The 21108-nt window shown below is 57.5% G+C and overlaps 11 protein-coding genes across 11 annotated transcripts; 6 read left to right on the top strand and 5 right to left on the bottom strand.

Moving 5' to 3' along the window:
- Nucleotides 1-21: 21 nt before the first annotated feature.
- K452DRAFT_7512 (uncharacterized protein) lies at nt 22-1083 on the bottom strand. Its single transcript, XM_033547096.1, has one exon. It carries the CDS (start codon nt 654-656, stop codon nt 165-167), a length of 492 nt encoding a protein of 163 aa, XP_033403155.1. The 5' UTR covers nt 657-1083; the 3' UTR covers nt 22-164.
- Nucleotides 768-1090, bottom strand: K452DRAFT_293862 (uncharacterized protein; the record flags this gene model as incomplete). The annotated part of the gene is made up of 2 exons (XM_033541631.1): nt 768-970; nt 1063-1090. 2 exons carry the CDS (start codon nt 1088-1090, stop codon nt 768-770), a joined length of 231 nt encoding a protein of 76 aa, XP_033403154.1.
- Nucleotides 1091-1401: 311 nt separating this feature from the next.
- Nucleotides 1402-1596, bottom strand: K452DRAFT_282451 (uncharacterized protein; the record flags this gene model as incomplete). Its single annotated transcript, XM_033539590.1, has 1 exon — nt 1402-1596. The coding sequence occupies one exon, from the start codon at nt 1594-1596 to the stop codon at nt 1402-1404; it is 195 nt and encodes a 64-aa protein (XP_033403153.1).
- A 687-nt stretch (nt 1597-2283) lies between these two features.
- K452DRAFT_218146 (glycosyltransferase family 20 protein) lies at nt 2284-5289 on the bottom strand (the record flags this gene model as incomplete). Its single annotated transcript, XM_033536342.1, has 4 exons — nt 2284-2498; nt 2552-2824; nt 2873-4814; nt 4870-5289. The coding sequence occupies 4 exons, from the start codon at nt 5287-5289 to the stop codon at nt 2284-2286; spliced, it is 2850 nt and encodes a 949-aa protein (XP_033403152.1).
- A 1578-nt stretch (nt 5290-6867) lies between these two features.
- On the top strand, nt 6868-7945 carry K452DRAFT_282448 (uncharacterized protein). The gene is made up of 2 exons (XM_033539589.1): nt 6868-7169; nt 7218-7945. The coding sequence occupies exons 1-2, from the start codon at nt 6873-6875 to the stop codon at nt 7824-7826; spliced, it is 906 nt and encodes a 301-aa protein (XP_033403151.1). The 5' UTR covers nt 6868-6872; the 3' UTR covers nt 7827-7945.
- Nucleotides 7946-9938: 1993 nt separating this feature from the next.
- On the top strand, nt 9939-11300 carry K452DRAFT_7489 (uncharacterized protein). Its single transcript, XM_033547092.1, has one exon. The coding sequence runs from the start codon at nt 10178-10180 to the stop codon at nt 11078-11080; it is 903 nt and encodes a 300-aa protein (XP_033403150.1). The 5' UTR covers nt 9939-10177; the 3' UTR covers nt 11081-11300.
- A 165-nt stretch (nt 11301-11465) lies between these two features.
- K452DRAFT_282446 (uncharacterized protein) lies at nt 11466-11827 on the bottom strand. The gene has a single exon (XM_033539588.1). The coding sequence runs from the start codon at nt 11719-11721 to the stop codon at nt 11521-11523; it is 201 nt and encodes a 66-aa protein (XP_033403149.1). The 5' UTR covers nt 11722-11827; the 3' UTR covers nt 11466-11520.
- A 1175-nt stretch (nt 11828-13002) lies between these two features.
- Nucleotides 13003-13508, top strand: K452DRAFT_7606 (uncharacterized protein). The gene has a single exon (XM_033547107.1). It carries the CDS (start codon nt 13093-13095, stop codon nt 13345-13347), a length of 255 nt encoding a protein of 84 aa, XP_033403148.1. The 5' UTR covers nt 13003-13092; the 3' UTR covers nt 13348-13508.
- K452DRAFT_7485 (uncharacterized protein) lies at nt 13492-14306 on the top strand. Its single transcript, XM_033547091.1, has one exon. The coding sequence runs from the start codon at nt 13670-13672 to the stop codon at nt 14174-14176; it is 507 nt and encodes a 168-aa protein (XP_033403147.1). The 5' UTR covers nt 13492-13669; the 3' UTR covers nt 14177-14306.
- On the top strand, nt 14307-14741 carry K452DRAFT_7484 (uncharacterized protein). The gene has a single exon (XM_033547089.1). The coding sequence runs from the start codon at nt 14438-14440 to the stop codon at nt 14657-14659; it is 222 nt and encodes a 73-aa protein (XP_033403146.1). The 5' UTR covers nt 14307-14437; the 3' UTR covers nt 14660-14741.
- A 321-nt stretch (nt 14742-15062) lies between these two features.
- Nucleotides 15063-18529, top strand: K452DRAFT_293859 (uncharacterized protein; the record flags this gene model as incomplete). The annotated part of the gene is made up of 5 exons (XM_033541630.1): nt 15063-15146; nt 16022-16670; nt 16726-16920; nt 16973-17105; nt 17167-18529. The coding sequence occupies 5 exons, from the start codon at nt 15063-15065 to the stop codon at nt 18527-18529; spliced, it is 2424 nt and encodes an 807-aa protein (XP_033403145.1).
- Nucleotides 18530-21108: the final 2579 nt, after the last annotated feature.

Raw genomic sequence — 21108 nt, 5'->3', positions numbered from 1 at the left:
GTCCCGGGCTCTTGCGCTCAAGCAGCCCACTTCGCGGTGGGGACGGAAGATTTAGTTGGTTTGGTATCGAAGAGGTGTGAAGGGAAAGAGGGAAAAGAAGAGCAAGTGCGCGAAGCATTTCGTACCCCCACCAAAGAAACAAAAATTGGGAAAACGCCAGATATCTAAAAGCGCCGAGAGCGATGAAGCGAAGCAAAAATGTAGGCAGTTAAAAAACAGATATGCGAGGTAAGGAGTGACAGATGGGGAGAATTGTACATGAAAGTGTAGAAGGTAAAAAAATCCATCCGTATGACAAATGGTAGACGCTTCTCCAAACGCCTTCCGTTCTTTTTTAAAAAATCGTAGTAGATGCAATGCAACGCAATCCGACAAAGGCGAATGCTCGCTCTAGGTGCGTGGCGCATGAGAAGCTGTAGGTGGTCGGGCCATGTCGTGACGGGGTCCTTCTCGGCCGACCAAAATGATGTGGATGCAGTGTGGCCCAGCCCGAGCGCCCTGCATGCGCACAACCGCTCCGAGCAGGCAGCCGGTGCCAATTGTCGTTGAGTGATCAAGGGACAAAACAACAACATGCTTGTCACCTCCAAAAATATGCGCCATCCCCATGTTTTCCGCAGCGCCTCTTGCTGTTCTGTGAAACAGTCGTAATCCATGTTCGCTTAGCTCATCCTTCCTAGGACCCCTTAATCGAAAGGAAGTCCTTCGAGTATGCCCGCCCAGTTCCTCGGGACGGACATGGTTTCTTTTTACAAGGAGGAAGGCGCTTATGACCTGCCGGTGCCGGACCGGGCCAGTTCCCTGACGGCCGCGCTGGGCATCTTGCTCCAGCGCCGCGAGACACTCGAGGTTGGCGACGTCGGGTGTCCAGTGTAGACGTACTCCCCGTCGACGTAGGTGGCATCGCTGATGAAGGTGGTGCGCTTGTCACGGCGCGTGTAGCGCTGCTCGAGACGGTAGAGCTCGAGCTCTGCGGGTTGAGGCGTTAGCATGTGCGGGGGCCATGGTTCGCATAGAATAAGATATCATCAATGCTTTTATAGTGACTGGAGGGGCACTTACTGGCTTGCAGCTTATCGAAGAGACCCATGGTGGAAGAGTAACTGAGACAACAGCTAAAATTCGTCAAGGAACAGTACTTGGTTTCCAGGGACAGACACACGAGAACGGACTAGTAGGTGGAAGAGTGGTGTTCAAGTCGGCAAGACGAGTGAAGATAAGCAGCGTCTCGAGCGTCTCCAAGCAGGCTTGTGACCGGTGCGAGAGGATGACGGCAAGCGGCAACGGTGGTGCGTTGTTCAGGGCTGACCCGAGGGGCGGGTCGTACTTTCAGGCCACCGATTGATGAGACGATGAGGTAAGAATAATGAACGTGGAGACGGTGGAAGATCGTTGTGGTGATCAATGGGGTGGGCAAGGGCCGGGAGGGGCAGCGGGCGAAGTTGGATGGCGCAAAGCGGACCGCGAAAAGAGCGAGGAGGGGGGTGAGAACGAGGGGGCGGGTGGAATGAATGCGGGAGAAGACGGTGGCTTGGAAAAGAGAGAGGCTGAAGAGGGCAGAGAGAGAGAACAAAAAGGTTCCAGGCCAGGGCGCATACGCGGGATTGCGGAGGGATGTCGAGCAGGGGCTTCTTGTGGGCGAGGGGCACGCGCCAAGAGTTGGTCCTCGACGCTTTCCCAGCCCACCAGCCTGGCCGCTGCAAGTCCGTCATGCTTCGCGTCGCATCCCATGGCACGCATCGTCCGCTCGCCTCGTGTCGTCGTTTGTCGGGCCCACCCGCTTGAAACATGCATGCAACACGACGACAGCAGAGCCTCTTGTCGAGCAACGTCGATCCTTGAAATGAGTCTTCTCCAATCTCTCTCTTTCTTCCTCTCTTAGGCTCTCACTAACCTAGCCTTAGCGCTATTGTTTCTGCGCCTTCTGGAAATAGCCCATGCGGCCACGAGGCGCCTTCCATTGGCCGGCCCTTCACGATTCGCACCGTGGCCTCTGAGTCGCGGCCGTGCCTGTTCCTGGGCCTTGTCTCACCTCTACCGTCTCCGAGACGGTCCGCCCCGCACGTCACCCTGTGGGACTGGGCCTCCACGTCCCGAGTGAGCCTCCGACACAGTGGACGCTTCAACTCAATGATGAAATACAAATACGAAGTCTCTATTAAAAAAAAAGTACCCATGCGTCTATCGTGCTTAAGGTATCTAGCACATCCGGCCGCCGCCCTGTCCGATCCACTGCGCCTTTCGGAGTGCTGTCGTGATCCTCTTGGTTTTTCGTAAAGACGTTCAAGCCCTGGTGTCGGGGACCGTGCCATCAACCACTGCCACGGCACCAATGTTGCCCGCATCGGCCGAACCGTTGAGCAAAGCAACGACAGAGATAACGTCTGACGGCTCCAGCAGGTGCCAGCTGGCAAGCGTCTGCTTCGAGCTGGCGCCAACCGTGACCGAAAAGACATGATCGTCCGGCAGCTTCGAGCGCCGCAGAGCGCGGAACATGTCTGTTGCGCAATTAGTGTCGGATCCAAAGCGCTGACAATGAGGGAACACTAACCTTCATCCGTGAAATCGTCGCCCAGGCAGAGAACAAATTCGGGAGCATCGTCACCATAGTCCGCCACGAGACGCTTGGAAATCTCGCCCTTGTTGACGAACCGCGGACGGACCTCCAAGTTGGCCTTGCCGGTCATGATCTCGACATCATACTTCTTCGCGACGGTGCTTTCCAGGTGCTTTTGACACTCACGGGCCTGGTACGCGCCGTATTCTGGATCGGCGCGACGGTAGTGCCAGGTGAGGGCAATCTTCTTCCTCTCAATGAAGGAGCCTGAATCCAATTAGTAAGAAGACATTGACCGCATCAGAAAACACGTACCCTGCGTCCTCTCGGTGTAGTGCTGGAAGACCTGCATGACCTCCGATTGCCAGCTCATGTCCGTCTTCTCGGTCAGGTTCTCCCATTCCTCGCTCCTTGGGTGGCGCATGAAGCTACCATGTTCAGCGCTGAGACCGAGCTCCGTAATGTGACCCATCCATTCATCGAGGAAGGCCTGATCACGGCCACTGATGATCCAGACGGCGTTTGCCGGGTCCGAAGCCAGCGTCTTGATGGTCCGGATTACGCGGTCAGAGGGAATAGCTGACTGGGGATCCTTGACGATCGGCGTCAAAGTGCCATCGTAATCGAACATGAACAAGCGCTTCTTCGATTGCCTATACTGGCTAAGCAGCTTTGCCCTATCCAAAGCAGGAGTGGCAAATGATTGATCAAAAGAAGAAAGGTTAGTCAGCAAACGGCGGAGGTACATGTTGGTCCAAGCTTGTACGTTGTTGGTGATAACATGCTTGTACAGCTTCTCGTGCTGGCTCTTACGCTCTTCAGGGGGCATGGTGAGCGCCTTCTCTATCGCGTCCGCAACGCCGCTAAGATCCCACGGGTTAATGTGGATAGCGCTCGCCAGACTTCCGGCAGTACCAGAGAACTCCGAGAGGATCAGAGGGCCTTGGTTCTCCTTTTGGCTGATAATGTATTCCATACTGATGGTGTTCATGCCATCACGGACACTTGTGATCAGGCCGACATCGGCGACGCGAAGGAGAGCGAAATACTCCTCCTTCGACAGGTATTGCGGGAAGTGCTGAACCGGAGAGAAACTCAAGGATCCATGTTGACCGTTGATCCTTGCGACCAGATCTGAGATCTTGTTGACGAACTTGTTGTCAGGGTCGTCCCGATCTTCCTGGTTTCTACTAGGACTGGTAACCTGAATCAAGACAACCTTTTCGCGCCACTCGGGATAACGCTCAAGGAATATCTCAAATGCTTGCAGTTTTTGAGCCACACCCCTGACGGCATCAAGACGATCGCGTCCAACAATGAGCTTCTTCCCTGCGTAAAGTTCCTTAATGCCCTTTACCTTCTCCGACACCACGGGATCTTCAATCGCGACCTTGTGCGTCGCCGCAGCATTAATGCCAATGGGGAAAACGTCGACTGCTACGTGAGCGCCATACGCATCGACACCCGCCGATGATGAATCAAAGCCAAGAATGCGCGTACAGCAGGAGGAGAAATGGCGAGAATAGCTGTACGACTGGAAGCCAATCATGTTCGCGCCAAGAACTCCTTCTAAGATCTCTTTCCTTCGGCTCAGACAACGGTAAAATTCGCTGCTAGGGAAAGGAACATGGAGGAAGAAGCCAATGTAGACATTCGGGAGGCGCTGCCGGAGGAGGCTAGGCAGCAAAAGGAGATAGTAATCGTGGATCATGATGATATCGCCTGGCTTGTATACCTCGAGAATCTTGTCGGCAAACATCTTGTTCATGCGGTAGTAGTCCGCCCAGGACTTGCGCGCCGCACGGCCATCAGCGGGCTCGTTCGTCTTGTAGTGGAATAGTGTGTAGAGCTCATGCTCGGCGTATCTGCGCCATCTGTTCTGGTTCTTCAAGACGACCACGTCTTCATCCTCGTGGAGTTCGTCGTAGAGCCAAACGGGAACGATCTTCCCACCATGGTCCCGTTCCAGCTGTCTCTCCAAGCGTGACCGGTGCTCGCGGTCAATGCTAAGCCCCTCAATCTGAGCCGGCTGCTCGGGCTTGGCCGTGGCGTCGACGGGAATGGGTGCAGAGGCCTTGTTGAGGGGGGCGGAGCCATTAGCACCCGCCCCGTTGTCGCCAACAACGGGCTGCGCATCCGCAGCGACCTTGATCTCGCCGGTCCAACCAACCAAAGTATGATTCCAAGGCGAAGACGAAGATGCGAGATAAGAAAACGAGTCGAAAAGAGCAGAAGTACCACGGCGAGACCGGAGTTCCTACCACTGATGATTAGTCTAGAAGCTTGCAAGCTAGCGTGATGCTCGAACATACCCAGTCATTACCCGGCGAATAGCTAATGTTGTACGGCACGCACGAGGTCGCGCTGATGACGCCGCCGCTCAGATTCAAGTTGGGATGGGCCGCCTGGGGGTCGACGTCGGCCAGATCGGTCTTTTGCGCCAAGTCGCCGCCGCTGCGGCTCAGGCGTTTGAGCAGCTCCTCTGCGCTCTTCGCGCCGGCGGGCTGCTGGGTCGGGGGAAAGTATGTGTTTGGATTCCACTGGGGGCCCGGGGTAACGGTTTCGGGGTCGAAAGGGAGCGGGGGCTCCTGCGACTCGACTTGGGGCTGGAAGTAGGCATCCTGGCCAGCAATGTGTGCGGCGGGGGTGACGGGGACCTGAGTGATATTGGGGTCCAGCGCAGGATGCGTCGACTGGGTACGGTCGCCAGCAGGCCTCGGTGGATTGCTCATGGCAGCGCGGGGAAAAGGGGTGGCACTGCGACTCCAGGCTCAGACGGTGTCGCGCCTGACGTAATTGTTTGTTGTTGGGGACGGGACGGGAGCGACGAGCTGGTGCGCCTTGAGGGGTCAGGGTGGGCTGGAGGGGCAGACAAGGCAGGGCAGGGTTTTGTGCGACGCGGAGGAAGACGGGCAAGACGAGGGCAGAAAACGACGGGTTGAGTGTATATAGGGAGATCGTCGCCTGCTAAGCTGCCCCTCGGCCGCGTCCAGGCCATTACATTAGGAGCGCGTCATCGCACGGCCCTGCCAACTTTCGTCGTTGCTGCTCGCGCCTTCGACGGCGCTGCTCCACCTGCTCCTTCGGGACACGCCTATGACGAGAGGCGCGACGGCGGCATGTGAAGCGCGACTTTTTTTTTTTTTTAATTTTTTCGCAAGCCCGCAAGCCCGCAAGCCGGCGCGCCGTTCGCGGTGCCTAAAGTCCAAACGTGCCCTAAAGGTGAGTGTGCGCTGGTGCGGAGCGGGGATGACTAAGCCCGCACCCTCGGTGCTCCTTCTTCCGTCACTGACCAGCAACGGATCTCCCTCGCCCTCGCCCAAACCATGTCCGGCATTTGCAGAGCGCGCAATGCCCTCTGCCCGGCTCAATTGCTGTCGCGCCTCTTCAGAATCCCCAGGTCCTTCTCCACCGCCTGCAATCCTCTGCTCCAAGATGATCGGAATCGAAACGTCAACCCATCCAGTTTGCAAGAAACCCTAGAGGCCCAGCGCCGCGCCAACCGTGGCTCCCTCGTACACCCCGTCACCGTCCCCAACAACCTCACAAAAACCTTCAATTATCATCCCCCCCTTGACTACGCCGTCCCGCTTCATCCTAGGCGCAACAAAAACCGCAACAATGAAGCCCACCCAGAAAAGAAGGGCAAAAAACCCATGCGAAAGGGCCCGACGAAGACACGCCAAAACCGCGGCCCTCCAGATCGAGAAATCCCACCTCCGAACTACGTGGGGCGATATATTGATCCCTTGGGTGATGTCCCCGTTGCAGACGATAATCTGCCATGGTTCGCGCTGTCCCGCGTAGGCAGTGACAATCCAATGACGAAGTGCGTTGCAAGGCCGCCGGATGTTGGATCTAACAATAGCTAATAACTTGTAGGCTCAATGCCGAGATCAGCGCCTTTTCCACTTACATGCAAACAACACCGCAGGAAGACACTGCGCGAATGGCTGTCGTAGATCAAACAACAAAAGCTTTCCAGGATAGATTTCCAGGCTTACAGTTGGACCTTTTCGGCTCTCAACGTTCGGGGCTGGCATTTGCAAGTTCAGACGTCGACCTACGCATCTACGCTCCTGAGTATGAGAACCCCCAATCGAACCTTCCTCCCAGGTTTCAAACACGGCAGGCTTTGCTCGGTATTCTCCACAAAGCTACCAAGCACTTCCGGCAAAACCCCAAATACAAAAATTGTACTTTGCTCCACTCGCGGTATCCTCTTTTGTCGATGCTACATGTTTCTTCTGGCATAGACATACAAATCGTCGCCAGCAATGATACTGTAGTCGCACGTGGGGTAATGAAAAAATATATGGAGGAGTACCCAGCGCTCCGAGCTATTTATACTGTGGTCAGGCAAATGCTTGAAGTTAGAGGGCTTACGGATGTTTACTTTGGTGGGCTTGGTTCTTACAGCATCTTTATGATGGTTGTAGCTAGTTTCAAGCTCCACCCTCGGCCCGAGAATGACAGCCTTGCGCAGCATCTCATTGATTTCCTCACATTCTACACGAAGTTGGACACCAACGAACTCTGGGTTTCAATCGAGCCACCGTCATTAACGAAGAAAATTGAGGCTAAACCTAAACAATCGATCGAAGAGAAACAAGTGAGTCTTTCCCTTGTTTATAGACAGCAGTCTGTTGACAAATTGCAGAAACTTAAAGATCAGCTTGGCATAGGAAAAGTCAACCCCAACCAACCCTACCTGCTCTCCCTTCGCGACCCGGCCGATAAGAGCAATGACCTTGGTCGTAAATGCTTTTGCTGGAAGCACGTTCAGACCACCATGGCAGTCTTGAGGGAGGAGTTACTCCTGAGACTCGAGGCCAACGATGGAACCTTGCTTCTAACTCCACTTGTGGGGAGGAACTTCAAGCTTCTTGAAACGAAGAGAGAGCACCTGCAGAAATTCTACTCCGGTAGAAACATGGATAACGCGCTCCGTTATCTGGAAGGGGGATTTGGCACGGGCTCTGGCAATGACTCTGGGGAGTCGAACATGGAATCTGCCAAAGATTCCGAGGAATCAAACATCGAGTCTGTCAGAGACGTCGAGGAATCAAACGTGGAATCTGCTGGGGAGGTTGAGGAATCACACATGGAATCTGCCGGGGAGTTCGAGGAATCAAACTTGGAATCTGCCGGAGAGCTCGAGGGATCAAACACGGGCTCTGCCGAAGGGTTCAAGGAGCCAACCCTTGACTCTGACAAAGCCTCCGAGGAACCAAGCGAGGATAAGACTGAAGGGTCCAGTAGCACCTGATTTGCGGCAGTGGTTAGATACTGAAAAGTGACTGTTGCACAGCAACTGCAACAAAAGTTTGCATCACATGCCTAGCTGTAGCAAGCCTCGGTCCTAAAATCTATCACATGCCCGCAAACTCCCAGGATGTTATAATAAGATCAGAGTATCGAGAAGGTAGTGCGGTGGTTTAGTTCTCGTTGGGACAGTTGAGGCCAATAGCTGGCTGGCGGCTACACTGACATCGGAAAAATGATGCTATTCAGGCAAAAACGCTTACGGTGATGGACCTCTCCATCTGGCTAGAGTAAGATTAGAACTGTGTTAACGTACGTCTGGTCTGCGCCTCTTTTTCTTGTTATTCTTCGTACTTTGTAAATCGCTCATTCGACACCAGCATTATTAATGGTCGGGTGGCAAGCAATATTGCCATCAACATGGCGGAAAAAGGCGTCCATTTGCGTCGGATATACCTGTTACTCTACACTAACTCACAGGAAACCATACTGGTGCTGGCATCAGTCGCCCTGTCTCTGCTTGACATCTACTATCATAAGAAATCTCACAACACTCTTACGCGGCACTATTATGGGTTAGGGGTGATATGAATCACTCTCCCAAACAAGAGGTCGCATGCGGGACCTCAAAGACGGCGGTGAGTTTCTTGGGGAAGGGTATGCGAGCAGGCTACCTTTGCGTAGCCCAAACAAGCATCACTCACTGCGTTCTGCGAGCTCACTGACATTAGCATCTATACATAACACATCGATCACGAAAAGACCTTCGTGACGCTAGCAGTGTCGCACAGGCCGATAACGACAGTCCCCCCTTCCGAGATCCCATGGATGATCCAACAGCCAGAAAGAAGATTGTTGAGCCAACAAAAAGCAATGAAGACAATCATCCAGACCAAGTACATACATCCTCTCCGCTATCTCCGCGTACGCCTTATCCCACAGCCAACCGCTCAAGGCGAAGCAACCCACAAACCAACCACATGAACCCCCAACTCGTCAACAAGGCAACACAACACACAGTCAGCAACGCCCCAAACCGCACACACAAAACACACGCAAGACAAGGCAGACCAACCCCCGAGCGCAGACCACTGCCCCCTCGCCTCGCCGACAAACGCGCCTCCTATTCGCGGCGCCAACGGCCGCCCACACTGCGCGCCCCGAAAACCCTCCAACCAGTCAGTCCTCTCTGCTCCCCTACCCTGCTCCCGCTACCCGACACCCGACGCGGTGCCCTGTCCTTTCTCCGTCCGGCAGCGCATAGGTAGGTAGGCAGGCCCGGTCGCCGCCGCCGCTGCTGCATTATACGGCGCTCGTATGTACGTACGTACGCACGCACGCACAAACAAGCCGCCCAACCCCCACCGCGCGCAAGGCAAGGCGAGGCAGCCAACCACTCCAACCCGGGTGTCTGCCCCGAGGGGGAGGGTTTCTCGTCTTTGTCGTTGCTGCTGCTTTGCCCACCTACTTACTTACCTACCCACCGCATGCTTGGGCTTGGGCTTGGGCTTCTTGGTCTCGTTCTGGTGCTGTGGGATGGGGCAGGCCGCCGACGACGTGGCTCGGGCCAAGGCGCAGGACTTTGCGCGCGCTTGGTTGGGCGGGGGCTGCTTGTCTGATGATTGTGTGTGCCGCGCGTGGGGTGTGGCGTCGTGTGGTGTGGTGTGCGGGTTTTGTGCTTGCTCCTGCGGACGCGGTGCTCGGGGTGCGCTGGGCGGTGTTCTTGGGTGGGGGTGCGCATGCAGTGGTCGTGTTGGAGATGGGGCTTACGGTGCTGGTGGGTGTGATAGGCGGCGGGGTGTGGGAGGTGGGGAGTTATGGTGGCGTTGGCATTATCACCACCAACACCAACGGCGGCGGCGGAGGAGGTGGTGGTGATGGTGGTGGTGGCAGTGGCAGTGACGATAGAAGCAGCATTTGCGGAGGAAGAGGCCGGCTTTATCATCTCGGCCACCCTTCAGCTGTAGCTGCCACGCCTGTCCTGGCTGTATCCTCGAGCCTAGGTCGTGATGCCGATATCATACATGCGGCTTTGTCCACAAAGCACGGGCAGCCTGTACGTGAACGGACGCTGGATATGCGCATCGTGGTTTTTCGATCTTGCTGGCTGGGGCTGGGGCGTTTGTTCGGCGGCGTAGGGGGGGATGAGGAGGAGGGGACGAGAGCGGTGGTGCACGTACGAGGCGTGAATAAGGGTAGTTGTGAGGGTGTGGTTGTGAGCGCTGTTGTATCGATGGATGGATGGGTGGTTATAGTATTGGTGGTGATGGTGGGAAGAAGTGAAAATTTACTACCCACGCAACGCTACTGTATACATATGTACCAGTACTCGCACATCTACATGCATGGCTATACATGCACACACTCTCCTCAGCAAACGCTGTAGAACTCAACAAAAAGCATAATCCCTACTCTGCATTCTGCACTGCACCTGCTACTGCTGCCTTACCTACGTACATACCTACATCTACCTACATACTCACCAAGCTGCCCACGAGCAACCCACCTTTCTCCCTCTCCCTCTATCTCTTCTCACTTTCTCTCCCTCCTCCCACCGCCTCCCACTCCGTCCAGTACCACAAATCACCTACCAACACATCACCGCCCTCACCGCCTCTAACCCTCACTACCACAACGGCACCCTCCCGCTGCGGCCTCCCGCCCAAAGCGCGCACGCAGCAAACCCGCACACGCATCCCCAGCAAAAGAAGAAGAGAAAGAAGAAGCAAAAGAAAAGAAAAAAAAAAAAAAAAACAAGCAAGCAAGCAGACGCCCACACGCCCACACGCCCGGCACCACACGCTCGCAACGCCCCCACGCGTACGTGTCCACCGCTCAAGCACCATCTACCCTACACACGCATCTACGGACCTACCTACCCATCCCAACCCGACCCAGCCCGCATCGTCTCGCCTCGCCTCGCCTCGCCTCGCGCCGTCCCGCCCGCGCCGTCCCGTCCCGCCCCATGCCGCATCGAGCCGCGCCGTTTCACAGTCTCAGTCTCAGAGTCAGGACGTCTCAGCCACTCGCGCGCGCACCAAGGGCTTACGCGAGACAGGCGCGCGCGTGACGGAACGGGAAGGAAGGAAGGAAGGGAGGGAGGGAGGGATGGAGAGAGGGAATCTAGGTAAGGTAGGAAGAAGGGGGGCCTGTCCGCGCGCTTGCTCGGCACGATGGGGGCGCGGTGCGTGGGTCTTGCGTATCGCGTATTGGGTATTGGGTGTTGTGTCGGGTACGAGGAGGATGGGTGCGAGGTAGGTCGGTAGCGAGGTGTGTGTGTGTGGGTATGTGTGAGTGCGTGTGGCGCCTACTGACCGAGCGCGTGGTTGGCCGTTCGTAGGTGGCTTCGTCTGTCGCGCTGCTGCTAACTAACTACCTAGTACGAAGTGAGTCGGCGCGTGCCCAGGTACGGAGGTGGGTGGGTACGCCGGTCTGGAGCTGTCCGTCCACCAGCCAGCCAGCCAGCCAGCCAGCCAGCACGCCTTCGCCAACGGCCAACGGCCAACGGCTAACCGACTGAGACAGACAGAGACAAAAACGGACAGACGCAAACGGCCTTTCAGCCGCTAAGCCCAGTGCCCCACCCGCCGCAGCCCGCTGTCAATTCGGCAACCCGCCTGTGTAGCTGGCAGCAGTTCTCGGCAACCTAGCACTTAACTACGCGTTAATTAGCTACTTCGTAAGCAGGCAAGCAGCTGTCAAACCTGCCAACCACCAACCAGCCAGCACCCGGCGGGCAGCAGCGGGAAACGGGAAACGGGCGACGGGCAGCGGGCAACGGGCAGCGGGCAGCGGGCAGCGGGTGAGCTCGTGGCAAGCCAGCAGCCGCTGCCGCCGCCAAACACCCACCCACCCAGCAGCACCACCCAGCTACCTAGCAGCCCAGCACCACCCAGCATCAGCAGCAGCAACGGTCGCGGCCGCGGCCGCGGCTTCCCGCGCGCGCAGCAGCAGCAGCCGCGTGTCTGCGTATGTGCGGACGGACGTATGTGCAAATCTGTGCGTGCCCGTGGCGCGCGCGTGGTGGGCCGTGGCTGGTGGCTGGCTGACTGCTGCATGGGAGTGAGCGAGGAGCTGGGTGTGTGCCGTCTGCTTTTGGGGCGGCTCTTAGGGGCTGCGTTGTAGGCGATGTTTCGCGTATAGATTGTTTCGTATAGAGGGGGTTTGGGAGGGATAATGGGGGTGCGAGGGGAGGGATTTGGTGTTGTGAGGTTTGTGGGACGCGGGGTAGGGTGAGCGAAGGGGTTCTGTTGCTGCTGCCGCCGCTGCTGCTGCTGCTGCTGCCGCTGCCGCTGCTGGCGTTCCTGGGTCATGGTCATGCTGGTGATCATGATCGTGATGTTGCCGTTGTTGTTCCTGCTTCTGTTGCCAACCTATGCTGTTAAGCTGCTTCTATCCGTCATCTTCCGCCCTCTTGTTAGCGTCCCCACTGACAAGTGCTGTGACTTTGTGTGCGCGTGCTCTCGTCCTCTCGAGCACGCGCGCCGGGGTCTTGAACGTGCCGGCTGGAGAACAAGAGAGCGCGCGCTCACTCGGGGTTGCGCAGTGGTTCCTGCAACGGGCAGTATCAGCAGCACAAGCACAAGCAAGCAGGAAAGTAATCAAGCAGTTAGGCAGGCAGGCAGCTAGATCGTGGGAGCACAGCAAGCCGCCAGCAGATCAGCAGATAAGGCTGGCAGCAGCGTCTGACAGGCGTTGTGCATCCGTGCGTTGATCTGCGGAGCGCACCCTCCGGCATGCTGCGCGCCTCGAGCCAGAGCAGCAATCTACCCACGGAGAAACCAGAGTGGAAGGAGGCCAGAGAGCGATACAGTATTGGAAGAGGGACGAAAAACGGAGTCCGGACATGTCGGAAAGGCCTGCCCGCAGCAAGTCAAGCAGCAGCAGTCTACTGGCCTCGGCCATGGCGGGGACAACGACCACGGTGCGACACCAGAACACAATCTCCAAGCCTTCGCCGCCGCCGCCGCCGCCCCAGGACGATAGGCTCCGCGCGTACGCGTACGGCTAGCTCTCCCGATGCGAGCCAGGGTGTGCAGGCGAGGAAGTCCCAACAGCGCGAGCAAGCACAGGCTCTCGAGCGATCTTGACGACGACAAGGTCTAGCGTGCGTGCAGCAAGAGGAGATTTGAAGTGGGAACGGGTAACAGCCCTCGATCTTCTAGCTCGATGCACCGGCTGGCCTGCTCCGCAGTGCGGTGCACCCCCCCTCCCTCGCAAAATGGGATCTGCATTTGGACCAGTCGTCAAAGTCACTGTTAGCCCCGCGGATGCTCGCCACTCACGATCTTAGACGGGAATGGGGGCGGGAATGGCGCCGATCAATGCAGGGACATGCTGGTGCTCTTGGTTGGTGCGCGGACTGCGAGCGCAAGAGCGGAGCCTTGGACTTGCTTTTTTTTTCGCCCTCAACCTTGCCTGCTTACCAGGCTCATTTCCTGGCTGGCTTGAGCTTCGCAGCTTGTTGGGGCACGCCTCACTTCGAGGGTGAGGGAAAAAACGAAGAAGATCACCCCAGCGATTAATAAAAACAAAAATAGAAGGAAAAAAAAAAAGCAACCAGAGTTTCACTGCCGAAGCGCCTGGATGTCGAGAAGAGAATAGATCTCAATATTCCCGGCGTGACAAGTGGGCCGCGCAGGCAAAATTCTGCGGCCGTTGCTCGGGCTAGCGACAGGCTTCCCTCGTCGTGAGCCGAAGCGAGGCTTTCACACGAGGCGGATCTGCTCGGAAAGAGCGTCTAGACTGGGCTCGTGGACGCTACTCAAAGCGGCAGGAGGCGGGAGGATTGACGGCGCTGGAAAACGTCAGGACTCGCAGGGTACCGGCGCAGCGGGTTCGCTCTTGATGACAGGCGGCGGTCATGCAGGCTCTCGACGGAGACAGAGCGGCAACATCCACATCCAGCGCGGCATCTTCAGCGAGGCAAAGGGCGAGTGCACACAAGACTTGCTCTCGGAAATCTGGGCTGGCTGCATCGTGCTGCACTCCACTGTGGTGCGGGCGGCGGGAGCCTGTACTGTACATATGCATGTGAGTATGTCGTGCCGCGCTCCGCCGTACGCGATCCGGCCGTGGAGGCTCCAGCCGGGGGCTCTTGAGTCAGTGGCGTTGGCGCGCGCGCGCGGGGGGCTCAGGACGCTTTTTGCGGGCAGGGTGGCAGGCTCGCTCGCTCGCTCTCACGGCTCTCTCAAAGTCACAGCTCTGTGCGCCGGTGGCGGTTGCTCAGAATCCAGAGGGTCGAGGATGCAGATTGGGCGGGGTAGGCCGTCTTGTGGATCGCATTCCCTGCGGCGAAGGCGAATCCCGGTTTGGACGGGTGGGGTGGATGAGCCTCGCTCAGAATGGCGGTGAAGATCCCCGGTCCGGCCTTGGACGAGGATGGGCAAGGTGGGCGGAAGAGACGGCTGGAGCCTTCAAGGATGGCCGGGCGAGATTGGGGGCGGCAAAGAAGAAGGAGGTCGGCTGGCGGCGCTAGAAAACGGCGTGAGAAACAGATGGGTTGCACATGGAGAGCATGAGGTGAGATGACAAGCAGGCGGCAAAACTCCTCATCTTTGCCGCTTTGGGCGCGGGAACGGCGCCCTGGGTCGGGTGGGCCAATGGCCGGACGCGATGCTAATCCTGGAGCGCTGTTTCGGCCTGCAAGGAGTCGCCTGTGTCCTCATTGTGGCTTACCATTGCCAAGCTGCCGATAACGGGCGCTGGATCGCCTCGACGTGGCCCCAGATGATTGGCCGCACGGCATTTTGGGGGTGGATGGGCGGGCGGGCGGGAGAGGGAAGGACTGGGACTGGGAAGGAGCCTGGGAGGAGGAGGAGGAGGCGGGGAGCATAGCCACAACCAGACCACTCTAGTACTAGTATACCTACATCTCTCTTGCAGTAGTAGTTAACCTGCTGTGTGAAGTTGTGTGTGTGTGTGTGCGTGTCGGTCACGGTGGTCACGGTGGTCACGGTGGTCACGGCTGCGAGAGAGTAGAAACCTGAACAGAGACCTCATCACACGCATATGCACGGCGGGCGGGCGCATGGGGCCAATGGAGTCGTGCGGCTGCAGGAACGATTATTTCTTGTCAACGGGACGGACCCGTAGCGTGCTCCAGGCAAGGAGAGGCGGGAGGTCGGGATCAAACGTGCGGGCTCCACGCGCGGACTACAGCTCTCCTCCTTCTGGCCCTTGCATGTTGCGTCATGGGCTTGCGGTCGAGGCATGTGCGACAGGAAAAAAAGCTTGAGGAATGCCGGCCTCGTATCGGCCCACGGCGCTGGGCTTGAGCAGCACGGACAGCGCACACGACGCACACCGCAAGAGCTCCGCTGTGGTACAGCCGTCGGTTGGCTGGGGACTGGCCACGGAGCAGCAGGCAGACAGCTCAACGGCCGCGTCGAGTCGATCCCGCTGATTAAGGCGCCGGGCCCGCGGGCCGTGGGGGTTTGCTGCTCTTGTGTGAAGATGGATGCCATCGCTTGCGTGCAGCTGCCCTTGCGACAAGTGCCCGCGCCGTCCCGCCCACACGCATCTTGAGACCTGCCCTCTCTTTGACCCGTGTGCCAGATCGATTGCCAGCGCAAGGGTTCCTTTCTTCGCATCACTAGTCCCAACCTCCTCCGCTTTCTAAACCTCCGCCTCCCCCACCCCGTGTGCTGCACCACCCGCCAGCCAGCCCCACGACGACCCGCCACGACCTGACGACCCGCCACGACCTGACGACCACGACCCCTTCTTGTGTGTCTTTGATCCATTCCTCCAATTCCCCGTGCCACCAAAGTAATTTTGTTGTTGTTGTTGTTGGTTATTAGAGAGAGAGAGGTGAGAGCCCGTTTGCCCCGTCCACGTGTGGGGGCCCTTTCCCGCACCTGCTGCTGTCTCGATCAGCCACCCTCCATACGCTTGCTTGCCGGCAATCGTGCAATCGTGATCTGATTCTCCCGTCGCTTGCTGCTGCTGCTGCTGCTGCCGCTGCCGCTGCCGTCGTCGTCAGTCGCTGTCGCCAGTCGTCTTCGCCGTCGCCGCGGCCGTCGCGCGCCAGCTGCAGCCCGACGTCGGATGCTTGCACGCCCGCTCAGATCCTGCACTCGCTTGCCGCCAATCTCGCTCGCCCGTCACCACGAACTGACTGGAGATCTGCTCAGGCTCTCTCAACTTCGGCGCCGCCCTTATCCCGACCCTTCATCCTAACCGTACAATACCGAAAAGCTGGAGCTGCCGTCGATCTCGCAGGTCCACTTCCGAGGCTCCGTCGACTCATCGTGGTACACCAACCAATTCGCGCCACGACCGACTGTATCGAGTGAGCGCCTACCAGCCTTACCCCAGATACAGGCGGGCACTGCGTCGTCGACCTCATCCTCGCCTCGGGGTGGATCCATCAGCTCGGCATCGGCTCTCAACAGCAGCGCAAGCTCTCATACGTCGTACTCGTCCTCGGTGAACGGGAGCCATTCCGGCTTCAAGACTCCGTCCCCGGAGCAGGCGCCTCAATCACTCGGGCGCGATACTCATCCGTTGAATGGGCAGTCGCAAGAATCTCCTTTCGGCCAACAGCAGAGTTCCTCGAGTTACGGTTACGCAGGCGATTCTTACGGCAGCATGAACCAAATGCAGTCCTATCCCGATGTCCACCAGCCGCACATGCCCGCTCCTGGCCATGCGCCGTCATCAGGGCCGCCGTCCACGTTGGGCCATTACTCGGGGTACCAGCACCCGCCCTACCTGCAACATGGCCCGAGCAGTTCCATGGTTCAGAGTTCCTTCTACCAGAGTTCTTACGGAAACGGGGTCCCTCCCACCCCATCATCGACAACCATGACCAGTGCGCTAGTCCCGCAATCGTTGCCGTTACCTGGTGAGAACAGTCTTCAATGCTTGTTTTTTCGATGCATCGTTAACCGCCGCCACAGCAATGACAGCCGGTGGCCCGGGAGCTCCCGCGGTTCCAGGATCGCAGGGCTACCCTCCCACCCATCAGTTCGACACGTCGGGTCAAATCGCACCTCCTGGAATGAAACCGAGAGTGACTGCGACCTTGTGGGAAGACGAAGGGAGCTTGTGCTTCCAGGTCGAGGCCAAGGGCGTGTGCGTCGCTCGTCGCGAGGGTAAGATTGACCGGTCGGACGCTGAGCCATTTTTTCGACTGACACGCGACAGATAACCACATGATTAACGGCACGAAATTGCTCAACGTTGCGGGCATGACGAGAGGACGACGTGACGGCATTCTAAAAAGCGAGAAGACCAGGCATGTCGTGAAGATTGGACCAATGCATCTCAAGGGCGTTTGGTAAGTCGGCGAGCGAGCGAACTCCATTGTCATCGAACTCGGTGAACTAACCTCAAGAAAGGATTCCGTTCGAGCGCGCGCTCGATTTTGCAAACAAGGAGAAGATTACTGAGCAATTGTACCCGTTGTTTGTGCATGACATCGGCGCGTTGTTGTATCATCCCACAAACCAGCGAAACTCGGTAGGCGCTGGCAACGCGATGGCGGCAGCAATGGACCGCCGGCGCCCTGACAGCCAACAACAGCGTTACATTGGCGCTCCCCAGAGTTCACAGCCGACGTCCTTGCACCACCATTCCATGAGCAATCCTTCGATGCCTTCGCAGATTCAGTCCTCACCGCACACAATCGCTCCTCATCCTTCAGCCGGCCGCCCTTCGATTGACAGGGCTCACACTTTCCCAACCCCACCGACGAGCGCGTCGAGCATCATTGGTATGGGTAGTTCTGGCAGCTCTTACGAATGGGGCAACCCTGGCGTTTCGAGCATGCAGGGGAACCAACCTTTGTCGATAGACACTAGCCTGAGCAACGCCCGGTCTGTACCAACGACGCCGGCAACGACTCCTCCGGGAACAATGCAGAGCATGCAGCAGTACCCGACCACTCAGGCCTATGACGGAACGAGGCAGATGTACAGTGCTGCGCCCAGCCAACCCGGACAGTACAGCGCGCAGCAGACCATGGCCCGCTACGGCCAGCCCGTCCAACCCAACCCCTATGCCAAGAGTGAGATGGCACCACCGGCGAGAACTGGAGGTGAGCCCGTGCAGCAGACGGACAGCAAACCGACTGATGCCATGTTGAGTCAATCGACAGAGCCAGTCGGCCAAGTGATTGGCGAAGTGGAGGAAGCTGATCATGAGCACGACAATGAGTACACTCACACCAGCGGCCCATACAGCAACCGAAACACGTATGGCTACGCAACCTCATCGGCGCCTGGAACACTGTCAGGAGAGCATGCGTCTCCGGATATGACCGGCTCCCCTCACCACAACGGTTCTGGACGGGCGACTCCCCGCACTACGACCACTTCCCAAACGCAATGGAGTCGCGGTTATGGCACTCCAGGCAAAACACTGCCTTCCAGTAACTTGTACAGCGTCATCAGCGACACTCGCAGCACCGCCAACGGCAGTGGACCGGACGGCTACGGCGCCCCCAGCCTCCAAACGGGCTATCCGAGCCAATATGCCCCCAACGGCGCGTTGCCCTCTGCCAAGCGCATCCGGGATCTGGATGACGACGAGAACGACTACGGTCGTCCCGCCAGCCGCGACGCCAACGGCAACGAGGTCGAAGGTCTCAAGCGGAGGAAGACCATAACCGAGAACACCATCGGCGGTGCGGTAGGAGGTCTCGGCGGTGTTGGTGGCGACCTGAAAAGGACCAACACCACAATCGCTCAGCGCCGGCGATAGATCGCGTGTTGCGATTAGCGGTCGCGTTTGTTCTGCTTGACAGATTTTCGTCTTTAGATCTGATAGACGCCTCCTGCGACCCGGCGCACCGTGGACCCCTTAATTGCGTGGAAAGTCCGATCTGGTGGTCATCGCGAGTTGGGACGAGCATTTCCTCTCCGGACTGCAGGTATGACGCGAGATTACGGCCTCCATGTCCGCCCCTCCTCCGTCGACGTGGGCCTTTTTTACGATGTGGTTGCGACGATGCTCACGAATCTGGCGAGCTGCTGTTCCTTCATTCATCTTCTCTTTTTGTCTTTCTCCGACATCAAACTTGGCATATAACGACAGTAACGACTTTCCTCTATTACGCTTCGAAAAAAGCAGTCGGCAACGATTCTCGACTGTCTTCTCGTCCCGGCGCTCTGGGCGTCGCGGCGGCGGGATGCATTTTTTGTACTTTCTTCCCTCCCTCGCGCCGTGGCCCGACACTGAAGAAACGCGTCCACCGCCGACAGCATGGCGATGCGACACCAATTCTGGCGGCTGCCCCATACAGCGCCCCGCAGCGAAAAGACATCTTTCGGCTAATGTGTGTGTGTGTTTTGAAAATTCTACATTTAGCTCCTCTGACGGGGACATGTGCGTGGCAAGGGAAAAGGAAATCTGGGCGCTGTTATTTCAGAGCACGCGGGCAAAGGGCTCGGGAGGGACTTCTTTTTTCCACGTTCCTTTCACTATTTCCCCCTTGATTTTCTCCTTATTTTTTCCCCTTTTGCTGGACCCTAGGATTTGTTTGCAAATGGGAGTCGAACAAGCGGGACGAAAGCATTTTGAAACGAAAGCGACTATATGGCCATGCGCAATCGTTTTTTCGCTTTTCTCAACCTTTTTACGTTTATTTCCGTTTTTTCCTGCGCTTTTTTCCTTTATTTCATTTACTGCGTCGCGAATGCGTTGGGTGCCACTGCTGCTCTTTTCGTCCACACGAATCACGGATGTTGATGGCTTATGGGAAATGCGCATGTGGGGCAACGACGACGACGGCTGGTGATGATGAGACGGCGATATTTGGCGACGGTCGAGCGATGAGAAAGAAGAGATGATGACGCACGACAAACACAAAAAATTAAACTCGCTATTTTTCCTATCTTTTTTTTTTTTTTTTTTCCTTCTCTATTTCCGACTTTTTTTTTTAACTTTTTCTTTTTTCTCCTCTTGGTTTTTTTCTCTCTCTGTCTCCCACTTCCTCCTTCCTTCCTTTTAACTGCTCTCGCGCGCCAAAACTCGCGCGCGTTGAGGGTAATCAAAACGAATTGAAACGGGACTGGGGTTCTGCGCTTTTCTGGGTGTGCCTGCTTGATTTGCTTGCTTGCCTGCCTACCTATCTGCCTACCTGCCTTACGCGTCTATCGCTCGCGCACATGCCTGCCTCCTTCCCGCTGCAGGAGAAGCTGCAGCTGCAGCTGTTTCGAGCGAGCTCGCGCGCGCGCACGTGCACGCGTCTACTTACGGTACAGTACGGTGCGGTACCTCGTTCTGCCCAGCTAACTACCTAGCTAGCTACAGTATGTATGTGTGTAGCTCCTCCTCGCCCCCCAGCTGATCTAGCCGCCAGTCGCCTGTCGGCGCTGCAGCTGTGGGAAGTGAGATCTAACTAAGTAGTAGCAGCAGCAGCGGTAACAGCAGTAGTAGTAGAGCTCCGAACTAACCACCAGATGTAGAGGAGACAGGGTGACAAAACCGCAGTAACGGGATCGATCTCTCGTCTGCTGATTGATTGCCTGATCGCCGCGGGCTCATGCGCGCGTCTATGTCTGGCCTTACATAGTTGCTGCGCGTCGGGGCGTGCTGCATATCCGCGTCCGCGTCCGAGGCCGCAGCTAGCTAGCCTGCCGCGCGACATACAGGACGTATGTATGTATGTATGTATGTATGTATGTATGTATGTGTGTGTGTGTGTGGGCGGTGAGGCGCGTGCGCCATGCGTGCGTCTGCTTGTGTGTGTGGGGGGGGGGAAGTGCGGTGCGGTGCGGTGCGCTGCATGCGCGTGCTGCTGCTGCTGCTGCTGTTGCCGTTGATCCTGCTTGCTGCTTGCTGCTTGCTGCTTCCTGCTTGCTGCGGCTGGTGCTGCGGCTGGTGCTGCGGCTGCGGCTGCATTGCGTCTGCCTGGCGTGGCGTGGCGTGCTTCAGCAGCAGCTGGTTGATTGGCTAGGCCGAGCTGAGCGAGCGGGCTGAGCGAGCGGACTGTCAGCAGCGGAAGACGAGGAGCGCAGCGCAGCGCAGTAGGTTAGGTTAGCCTAGGTACCTACCTACCTAGGTAGTAAGTAAGTAAGCTGTGGCACCGCGCGCGGGCTGATGCCGGCGGGTCTGCGGCTGGAAGGCTTATGCTACGTATCTGTTCTTGCGGTGGTGGTGGTGGGGTGTCGTGATGGGTCACGGGGCGGGTGGTGGGGAGGTGGCGCGGTTGGTTTTGCTCTGCTGTTGCTGCTGCTGCTGCTGCTGCTTGGGGGCGAGATGGGCCGGTTTGGTTTGGTCTGGTTGCTTTTTCTGAGGGCTGGGCCGTGTGTGTGTGTGCATGTGTGTGTCTGTGGGTG

This window comes from Aplosporella prunicola, assembly GCF_010093885.1.
Source record: "Aplosporella prunicola CBS 121167 unplaced genomic scaffold K452scaffold_1, whole genome shotgun sequence".
NCBI lineage: Eukaryota > Fungi > Ascomycota > Dothideomycetes > Botryosphaeriales > Aplosporellaceae > Aplosporella > Aplosporella prunicola.
This window is presented reverse-complemented; position numbering and strand designations above follow the sequence as displayed.

What these genes read in the sequence shown, in the direction of transcription:
- K452DRAFT_7484 (XM_033547089.1), top strand. Translation starts at nt 14,438, where the DNA reads ATGCTAATCCTGGAGCGCTGTTTCGGCCTGCAAGGAGTCGCCTGTGTC.
- K452DRAFT_282446 (XM_033539588.1), bottom strand. Translation starts at nt 11,721, where the DNA reads ATGCTGGGTGGTGCTGGGCTGCTAGGTAGCTGGGTGGTGCTGCTGGGT.
- K452DRAFT_7485 (XM_033547091.1), top strand. Translation starts at nt 13,670, where the DNA reads ATGACAGGCGGCGGTCATGCAGGCTCTCGACGGAGACAGAGCGGCAAC.
- K452DRAFT_282448 (XM_033539589.1), top strand. Translation starts at nt 6,873, where the DNA reads ATGGAGGAGTACCCAGCGCTCCGAGCTATTTATACTGTGGTCAGGCAA. An exon ending in AATCGATCGAAGAGAAACAA is followed by an intron (nt 7,170 to 7,217) that starts GTGAGTCTTTCC and finishes GACAAATTGCAG; the next exon opens with AAACTTAAAGATCAGCTTGG.
- K452DRAFT_7489 (XM_033547092.1), top strand. Translation starts at nt 10,178, where the DNA reads ATGCACACACTCTCCTCAGCAAACGCTGTAGAACTCAACAAAAAGCAT.
- K452DRAFT_7606 (XM_033547107.1), top strand. Translation starts at nt 13,093, where the DNA reads ATGCTCGCCACTCACGATCTTAGACGGGAATGGGGGCGGGAATGGCGC.
- K452DRAFT_7512 (XM_033547096.1), bottom strand. Translation starts at nt 656, where the DNA reads ATGGATTACGACTGTTTCACAGAACAGCAAGAGGCGCTGCGGAAAACA.